Source organism: Symphodus melops (genome assembly GCF_947650265.1).
Source record: "Symphodus melops genome assembly, chromosome: 3".
Classification (NCBI taxonomy): Eukaryota; Metazoa; Chordata; class Actinopteri; order Labriformes; family Labridae; genus Symphodus; species Symphodus melops.
Window position 1 is genome coordinate 29,983,341 of NC_136693.1, and position 10,264 is coordinate 29,993,604.

The 10,264-nt window shown below is 47.9% G+C and overlaps 1 protein-coding gene across 1 annotated transcript in view; it reads left to right on the forward strand.

Moving 5' to 3' along the window:
• cskl (c-src tyrosine kinase-like) overlaps positions 1-10,264 on the forward strand; it is a gene marked incomplete at its 3' end in the record, with an annotated part of 30,701 nt that overhangs the window by 15,962 nt on the left and 4,475 nt on the right. The window contains exons 3-6 of the mRNA XM_079340373.1: positions 2,574-2,687; positions 3,191-3,303; positions 6,962-7,181; positions 10,184-10,260. Coding sequence (XP_079196499.1) covers positions 2,574-2,687; positions 3,191-3,303; positions 6,962-7,181; positions 10,184-10,260 — 524 coding nt within the window. The remainder of the gene's footprint in view (positions 1-2,573; positions 2,688-3,190; positions 3,304-6,961; positions 7,182-10,183; positions 10,261-10,264) is intronic.

Here is a 10,264-nt window from a genome sequence, read left to right on the forward strand (position 1 = left end):
GAAAAAAATAAAATAAAATAAAAATGAATCCTAAAAGAAACAGTAAACATGGAGGTCATTGAAGTAGACGTGGAGGTCATTGAAGTAGACGTGAGGTCATTGAAGTAGACGTGGAGGTCATTGAAGTAGACGTGAGGTCATTGAAGTAGACGTGGAGGTCATTGAAGTAGACGTGAGGTCATTGAAGTAGACATAGAGGTCATTGAAGTAAACGTGGAGGTCATTGAAGTAGACGTGAGGTCATTGAAGTAGACGTGGAGGTCATTGAAGTAGACGTGAGGTCATTGAAGTAGACGTGGAGGTCATTGAAGTAGACGTGAGGTCATTGAAGTAGACATAGAGGTCATTGAAGTAAACGTGGAGGTCATTGAAGTAGACGTGAGGTCATTGAAGTAGACGTGGAGGTCATTGAAGTAGACGTGAGGTCATTGAAGTAGACGTGGAGGTCATTGAAGTAAACGTGAGGTCATTGAAGTAGACGTGAGGTCATTGAAGTAGACGAGAGGTCATTGAAGTAGACGTGGAGGTCATTGAAGTAGACGTGAGGTCATTGAAGTAGACATAGAGGTCATTGAAGTAGACGTGAGGTCATTGAAGTAGACGTGGAGGTCATTGAAGTAAACGTGGAGGTCATTGAAGTAGACGTGAGGTCATTGAAGTAGACGTGAGGTCATTGAAGTAGACGTGAGGTCATTGAAGTAGACGTGGAGGTCATTGAAGTAGACGTGGAGGTCATTGAAGTAGACGTGGAGGTCATTGAAGTAGACGTGGAGGTCATTGAAGTAGACGTGGAGGTCATTGAAGTAGACGTGGAGGTCATTGAAGTAATCGTGGAGGTCATTGAAGTAGACGTGGAGGTCATTGAAGTAGACGTGAGGTCATTGAAGTAGACGTGAGGTCATTGAAGTAGACGTGAGGTCATTGAAGTAGACGTGGAGGTCATTGAAGTAGACGTGGAGGTCATTGAAGTAGACGTGGAGTTCATTGAAGTAGACGTGAGGTCATTGAAGTACACGTGGAGGTCATTGAAGTAGACGTGAGGTCATTGAAGTAGACGTGGAGGTCATTGAAGTAGACGTGGAGGTCATTGAAGTAAACGTGAGGTCATTGAAGTAGACGTGAGGTCATTGAAGTAGACATAGAGGTCATTGAAGTAGACATAGAGGTCATTGAAGTAGACGTGAGGTCATTGAAGTAGACGTGAGGTCATTGAAGTAGACGTGGAGGTCATTGAAGTAAACGTGAGGTCATTGAAGTAGACGTGAGGTCATTGAAGTAGACATAGAGGTCATTGAAGTAGACATAGAGGTCATTGAAGTAGACGTGAGGTCATTGAAGTAGACATAGAGGTCATTGAAGTAGACGTGAGGTCATTGAAGTAATCGTGGAGGTCATTGAAGTAAACATGGAGGTCATTGAAGTAGACGTGGAGGTCATTGAAGTTAACATGGAGGTCATTGGAGGTCATTGAAGTTGACGTGGAGGTCATTGGAGGTCATTGAAGTAGACGTGAGGTCATTGAAGTAGACGTGGAGGTCATTGAAGTAGACGTGGAGGTCATTGAAGTAGACGTGAGGTCATTGAAGTAGAGGTGGAGGTCATTGAAGTAAACATGGAGGTCATTGAAGTAGACGTGAGGTCATTGAAGTAAACGTGGAGGTCATTGAAGTTAACGTGGAGGTCATTGGAGGTCATTGAAGTAGACGTGAGGTCATTGAAGTAGACGTGAGGTCATTGAAGTAGACGTGGAGGTCATTGAAGTAGACGTGAGGTCATTGAAGTAGACGTGGAGGTCATTGAAGTAGACGTGAGGTCATTGAAGTAGAGGTGGAGGTCATTGAAGTAAACATGGAGGTCATTGGAGGTCATTGAAGTAGACGTGAGGTCATTGAAGTAGACGTGAGGTCATTGAAGTAGACGTGAGGTCATTGAAGTAAACATGGAGGTCATCATAGTATCAAATGTCCCGTTTGAGGACGTACTTCACTGTGAAGTAAAGCGGTGGCGTTCACTGTGGGGGTCGGTGCGCCCGCTCCTCAGGACGTTTCTCTTACTCAGCTGTTTTTTGGGAGCGTCTCTGTTTGATTAAAAATAAATAAAAAAACATGAAACGATAAAAAGGACGGATGAAAGCCGGAGCTGCTGAAAATGAATGTTAGTCTGCTTTAAAGGCGAGGGTTCCTCCACTCGTCTCCTCTCGTCGTCTGATTGGCCGAGGCTGCTGCAGACGCAGCTGTATTGATGTGGGGAATAAAGACGCTCGCTCACACCTGCTGCTTTGTGCTCGGCTCGCTCGTTTCATCTCATTCGTTCTTCTGTCGTGTTTTTGATGGCGCAGCTGTTGCACATCTGACAGCGAGCACACAAAGCGCCTTGTTCTCTTCCTGTTCAATATGTGGCGCCCACAGCGACTGACAGCGAGCGCCGCCGGCCTTTCACCAACAACACAATCAAGTCTCCAAATCAGAGTCTCATCGCTGTGAGTCATCTTCCTCTCTCTCTCCTGTCTGTCTGTCTGTCTGTCTGTCTGTGTGTCTGTGTGTGTGTGCGCGTGTGCGTGCGTGGGTGTGTAGGTGCCGTGGTCGACTGGCACAGAGTGTGTCGCCAAGTACAACTTCCAGACCGCCAACGAGCAGGACCTGCCTTTCTGTAAAGGAGATGTACTCACCATCATCGGAGTCACCAGGGTGAGTGAGAGACAGTGAACGCATCATGGCTAAAGTGCCGTGATCCTTGATGAAGCTCACGAATCGTTTCAGCTCCACACACACACACACACACACACACACACACGCTCACACACATGCTCCCACACGCTCACACACACACGCTCACACACGTAGACACGAGGGCTGCAGAATTCTGGGAAGTTTTTCTCAAAGTTGGAAACTTTCCACTGGAATAAAAACGGGAATTTACAAAGTTGAAGTTTGACTGTTGAAGCCTCAGGTTTGAGCTCGTGGACTAAATCAAGGGATGATAATTGATTATATTATTTCACATGGATGTCTGCTCAGGACAAAACAACATATTTATATTCATGCTTGGATATGATAGTCTATGGAAATCTATTCCCATAGATTCCCATCATTACCATTTATTCCCAGTTTTTGTGAAGTCTCATGGATGACCTCACACGCCCCTGGCTCGTTTGGCGAGGTCGTTGATTTGGTGTTTGTCTCTTTTTCAGGATCCCAACTGGTACAAAGCGAGGAACACGGTGGGCAGAGAGGGAACCATTCCAGCCAACTACGTCCAGAAAAGGGAAGGAGTCAAATCAGGAGGGAAACTCAGTCTTATGCCGTGAGTCTCTGCGGGACCCCCCCCCCCCCCCCCCCCCCCCGTATCAAAAGACGGCGATTCCTCGTCTTGCAGGGCTTTTGTTGTTCGCTCTCGTCTGTGTCGGACTCTCCGTCTGAATGAAGCTCTTTGAGGAGAGGAAAACAAGACGAGAGGAGGCAGGAGGGAGGAGAGCTCGCAGGCTGCTGCTGAATCTCTGAATAACAAACAGGAATCTAAGTCTGAAATGTTCGTTACACCCAAACGTGAGAGAGCGTCTCTCCAGCAGAGATCAGCCCAAGAGTCAGTCTTTGGGGTGTCTCACACACACACACACACACACACACACACACACACTCAAGGGTCTGCTCAGTGGAGACTTGTGACCCCGTGTGTCGGCCTTCGGCGGCGGCTGCTGAAAGCTCCGACCTCCACGCTCTGCCTGACTTCACCGTGTGTGTGTGTGTGTGTGTGGGTGTGGGTGGTTAACTGTAAATACGCCCTGTGCGTTGACTCTGAGCCAGTCTAAGTGTTTGGATGAAGCTGTGCTGACAGTTCATGTTGTCAGATAAATACTTACACAGACTCTCCTCTCTCTTCTTCTTCTCTGTCTTTTCCTGCTGCTGGCAGAAACAAGAAAAGATGCAAATGTGAGAGCATGTGATTGCTGTTATAAGTCAGTGCAGGAGAATTCAACCCTGACAGTAATCAAACTCTCTTCACTTCAAGTTTCCATGAAATGCAAATGTGAGCTGTTTGCGTCAGCGTCTGGTCGTGCTGGTGGAAGAAAAGCCGGGCTGCTTCACGTCCAGGTGGAGCTGCTGCAGAGCACGCCAACCAAACACGTTCACCAATGAAGCAGGGCCTTAAAAACACACTTTTCATTGGCTGCAGGATTTGAGCTCGATATCTTTTTTTATGTTTCCAAGGAAATGGCTGTTTTTTATCATTCAGTGAGCCGCCTCTTTTTTTATCGGTGTGTCACCGGTGTTCGGAGGATATCGGAGGACGTGATAAAAGTGTGATTTAAAATCTGTGCTTGGACTTAATTTCACCGTCACAGGAATGAAATGTTCTTTCACTCGCCGACCTCGAGCCTTCTGTGAGCTCGGTGCATTGTGGAAAGTTTTTCAAACGGCTCGAGTCGTCGGATTTCGTTCCTCTCGAGCCGTTAGCCGTAACCTTCGGGGACTTGTTGATTTAATGTTTTGTAGTGAATCACTAACAGACGAGCGCTCCCTCTCCTCTGAGTTACATAAAGGTTCAGCTGTGGTCTTCTGTCTCCATGCTCATCCTGACCAGCTGAGACTCAGCAGCATGCAGCCGGCGCTCTCTGCTGCCCCCGTGTGGCAGATATCTGCACGACACCACAGCGCCACCCCTTCATTCAGAGCACACTGCCCTACTTCCTGTTGTCCACACCGAGATGTGTGCTGGCTTTATGATGTCATGCATAAAGATGGTGGTTAATTGGCGTGCACAGAGCAGCTCGTGTGTCTCTGGAGCGCCCGAGCTTGGCACCCGCTCTGGGATTAGCAGGAGTTAAAGAGCCGCTGCTCGTCGTAGAAGCTGCCCTGCACTGATCTAATCAACTTGACCCGTATTAAGCTGCTGGCCACGAGGACCTCCTGCTGTCTCAGGAGGCTGAGGAAGACGAGGAGGGAGCGATGGACGAGGAGGATGATCACGTATATTCACCCTCCAGGATGGATGGAGACTCTTTGGGCTGCTTGTAGAGCTCTCACACTCAACATGACGTGAGAGGATGGAACACTGTGAATAGATCGCTGCTTGTTTCAGGGCTGAGCCGTATCTTTATTTATTTCAAATGCAGGAAGTTATTCCAAGCAAGTGCTGCAGACTTCTTAAAAACAAGGGTCTAACATTCAGATCTTTGGAGTTGTGATTTAAGGATGTAGAAGAGATGGTCAAACATGGAGGATCTGTTCAAACATCAGCTAAAGACGTTTGCAACGTGTTTCTTAAATAAATAAATGTGCAACAAGTTCTGATGGGAGACGACGGCAGCTCGAGTTTGATGAAGAAGTGCTGCATGAAATAACTCTTCTGCACGGTGAGTCATTAAGCAGGCCGTCTGACTGAGATCACTGTGTTGCAGAGGGAACATGCTTCAGCCGTCATCCTGGACAGAGTTGTTGTTGTTGTTGTTGTTGTTGTTGTTGTTGTTGAGGATGCTGAAGAAGGATGTAAACACTTTGTCCAGGTTTTGAAAATCATCAGTTAACTGGACAACAAATGAGGAAAACTGTAAAAGTTAGAGCTCTGCACATCTGCTGATTAAAAACAGGCGTTGTGTTTCAGAGCAGCAGCTCAGTCGCTTCTTCAGTTCACAGGTTTAGTTACTGATGTGCACATGTTACTGTTAGTTTTGCAGAGGCAGGAAAGCTAACTTTACGTCACAAAAATCAGACGAGTCATCGCTCGCCGTCAGCTTCACCTGCTCAACGCTGGGGACTAAAAAGGGCCTCACAGAGCTGAACAGGAAGTGAGCTGCAGTCTCACAGCTGCACCCCACACTGAGAAGATCTGCAGCATGAATGTGGCTAACATTAGCGGTGCTAGCACCACCAGCCGCGTGTTTATCCTGACGCAGCTGCTCCTGTGTTTGTGTCCATCTCGGAGTGACACATCCCTCCTCTGCAGGATCATGAGAACATCCGGACCCCAGAGAGGCACAAGTGACCGGGTGGATGTTAAAGACAGCTGTGCACAGATGTTCAGAAACATGGATAGTGTGTTATGATGCTCAGAACCAGGGTAAGACTGAAATCCAGGATTCTGCAGCTGTCTAATCCATCCATTAGCAGCCTATAGCTGCATCCAGGAGGCCATATGTTGAGGGTCAGGCTGGGTCATACATCACGCGTGACATAAAGAAGGATTTATAATTCCTCTGAGTATGGACAGCTTTTTGAGCTTAGCTTCATCCTCGGTTTACGTTTCTCAGCGTGAAGGTCGGCGTCCCTGGAGGAGTCGGTGACCTGTTTCTGTTCGACCCGACGCCTCGTCTGAGCAGCTTCTGCTCTTTCCTGTTATTGCAGTGGCTGTGTGTTGGTTTCCTACTCTGCCTCAGGTTTCTCCCTGTGTGTGTGTGTTTGTGAGCCCCAAGCTTCCTGTTGTTTGGGTTCAGGTACTTTTCCTCCAGCCCCGCCCCCTGCAGCGCTCGAGCAGTGCTGCTGCCAGCTTCCCATCGCCACACTCTCTTTTTTTCCACTTCCTGTCGCAGAGGAGTGCTGTGGGCTGCGATACATGGAAGAGGATCTTTATAAGTTAGAATCACATCGGTGCATCAGGCTCATACGGCGCCTGTCTGAATCCTTAAAGACGTTAAACAAAACCAAACAAAGAGAAGATAGTGTGAGGGGAGGAGGATGTCTGTGTGTGCAGACCCGAGGGGGTGGGTCCGAGCGTGCTGGTGGAGGCGCTCAGACAGGGGAGGTCGTGAAGGACCGGGGTGAAGGAGTGAGAAGATGAACCATAGATGAGTGGATTCTGGAGGGAGAGGGATGGACAGAGGAGGATGCTGGTAGCATGTTTGAAGAGCTAAACTGAGGCTAATACATTTCTGTAGATGGATCAGACTGTTTAATGAACTCTGCTTGTTGCATCATTTCCCTCCTAACTCTTCTCCTCTCCTGTCGTTTTTTTTTTTTGTTGTCAGATGGTTTCATGGGAAGATAACTCGGGAGCAGGCCGAGCGGCTCCTCTACCCGCCTGAGACGGGTTTGTTCCTGGTGAGGGAGAGCACCAACTACCCGGGCGATTACACCCTGTGCGTCAGCTGCGACGGCAAGGTGGAGCACTACCGCATCATCTACCACAACGGCAAGCTCACCATCGACGAGGAGGAGTACTTTGAGAACCTCATGCAGCTGGTCGAGGTGAGGCACGGCAGGAGCTCAGGAGGTCGGCTTGTCTTTGACTTCATTATGGTTCAAACAGCGTGTAGCTTCAGTGTTTAGCCAGCTCTGCGTGTGGTGAACACTGTAGCTTCAGTGTTTAGCCAGCTCTGCGTGTGGTGGACACTGTAGCTTCAGTGTTTAGCCAGCTCTGCATGTGGTGGACACTGTAGCTTCAGTGTTTAGCCAGCTCTGCATGTGGTGGACACTGTAGCTTCAGTGTTTAGCCAGCTCTGCATGTGGTGGACACTGTAGCTTCAGTGTTTAGCCAGCTCTGCATGTGGTGGACACTGTAGCTTCAGTGTTTAGCCAGCTCTGCATGTGGTGGACACTGTAGCTTCAGTGTTTAGCCAGCTCTGCATGTGGTGGACACTGTAACTTCAGCTTTCTGCGTTCTAACCTCTCTCCATGTTTCATCTCCAACATTGATCCTAGTTTGAGCAGCTTTCTGCTGCTGGAGCTTATTAGAAACATGCAGAGGCTTTTTAGCTCGGCTACAATCACTTCTATAATTTCTTCATGTTTGTTATAAATCATTTCCAACAGTATGTGTAAAGAAAAATAATATTTTTTTTGATTCCAAGAATGAATCTGTTGTCAGATGTTTGTGCCAGTATTTATGAAGTGACATCTTGTTTCAGTGTGTTCAGTCATGCAGCAGTATGATTACATAACTCTGTAAACACACACACACACACACACACACACACACACACACACACACACACACACCGAGTGTCCCTTAAAAAGACACTCGAGTACATGTTCACATTCTTCAGAAACCCGTCTGATGCGCTCACTTGCCGCCTGATATCTGAGAGCTGGTTCAGAAGGAGGACAGAGTGTGTAGAGGGGAAGACGGCAGACATGACGACAGAGCGAGCGAGCGAGAGAGAGAGAGAGAGAGAGCTTTCATCCTCTCAGATAAAGAGACGAGCTGGATTGGCGGCTATCACACTTCTAATTGGACCTCCTCTCTGTGCCTCGCGGGGCGTTGGAAGTGGACGACAGGATTGAGCCAGCTGGCTCCGAAATCATCGACATCCCCAGAGTGTTTATCAGCCGCCCACAATCTCTCTCTCTCTCTCTCTCTGTCGCTCGCTCGTTCACACCCTCCAGGCTCGGTTCTGCCTCCATCCCCTCCTCCTCTATCTCATTATCCTCCCTCGTGTATACCTGCCCTTTTCCTTTTTTTCCCGCCCTGCCTCTCGTTGTTATTCATCCTCCTAATCTCCTGCTGTCCCTTTATCTTTCTCCACTTTCATTCTCTCTGTATCTTCACCCCCCCCCCCCCCCCCCTTTGCTCTATTATAGCCCAGGACAGGATTCCTCACATTCTTGAGTGTTTTTTCATCTTGCTCATGTTTCCCCTGCTCCTATTGGCCTGTCCCAGGAGGCCCCACATGAACACACACACACACACACACACACGCATCAACTGTCTGTAACAGACTGATCTACAGAGGCCGTGATGAAGCCGTCAAATTAGACACTTTTTCGGTCTCCTCCTGACACGAGGATCCAGCAGCCACGAGCTCAGGCATCCGACAGACAAACGTCTGAACATCACATTTAATCCAATCACAGAGCTTCCATATAGATCGGATGTTTTGTGACGGTGCATTCGTGCACATGGCGTGAGTAACCTGCAGCAGCCAACTAGACGACGCATTTGTCCTTTTGCACGTGAAAGGAAGAGCAAGGCGCCCGGGTGCCTAACTGACCTTCCTGCAGTCCCAACCTAAAACCCGTGAAAAATGTTTGGATCCTCATGAAATGAAAAATATGAGAACTGTTAAAGCGCTACAATGAAAGAAAAGAATGGGAAAATGAACATGAAACATGAACCGCTCTTCTTCAGAAGATAGATAGATAGATAGATAGATAGATAGATAGATAGATAGATACTTTATTGATTCCGAGGGAAATTCAAGGCATCCAGTAGCAGAAAGCGGGATGCAACAGAGCGGTAAACATGGCGCCGCCCAAACTTCTGGGAAAGAAGTCGCTGCCGTCCAATCCTGACGGACCTTTCTCAGTTTCTTGTGCTTTTCTTACTTCAACATGTCGTTTGAATGTTTCACAAATCAGCAGTTTTTTATTGACATTCAGCATCAGCAGCTGTAGCTTTAATGTGTCAAACAGGAAGTGAATATGAACCAATCAGGGCTCACTGTCCATGAAGTGATGAGCACAGATGTGCTGTATGTAGCTGGATAGAAAAGGGCGGTGCTGCTGCTGCTCTGTCTGTGCTGAAGAATATTGGAGCTGACCTTTGCTTCCCCATGCTGCCCCCTGGTGGTCATCACACACACATGCATCCTTGCTGCAGTTTCATAACAACGCTCTTTGTTGTTGTTGTTGGTTGATTCCATTCTTCTTCTTCTGTTTGTTTTTTTTTTTACTTCACACAGAGGTTTGAAGATGTGAGCTCTCACACGGCGCCTCCTTCTTTTTAAGATGCTTTTTCTTTTCACTCCAGTCATGAAACACAAACACGAGTGTGTGCTCGGCGTGCACATACTGACACGTTAGTTTGGTCCTCATCCACTCGTCAGCTCAGTGAGCGTGCGCTGCCTTTCAGCTCACACATCAGAGCTCTCCTGTGACCAATGGGAATTAGCCAGGGCTTCTGTTTTCCTGCAGACATGGTGAAGTGAAGATCACACTGATAACCCATTCATGTTTAAAAAGAAAGATGGATCCCCCTCAGCCTGGATTGTCTTTTCATCACTACCTTCACGCTCCTCTGCGAACGCCAGCGTGCATTACTGTATCAAAAGCTCGGATGACATCATCACATGAAAACAATAAACTCCATAAATGCAGAAAGTGTCAACCGTTCATTATCAGGTTCCTTTACTGTCATTTACAACACTTTAATTAAACGTGCATTCTCTCTCTCTCTGTCTCTGTCTCTCGCTCTCTCTCTCTCTCTCTCTCTCTCTCTCTCGCTCTCTCTCTCGCTCTCTCTCTGTCCTCAGCACTACACCAAAGACGCTGACGGCCTTTGCACCCGGCTCATCAAGCCCAAGCTGATGGAGGGGACGGTGGCAGCTCAGGAC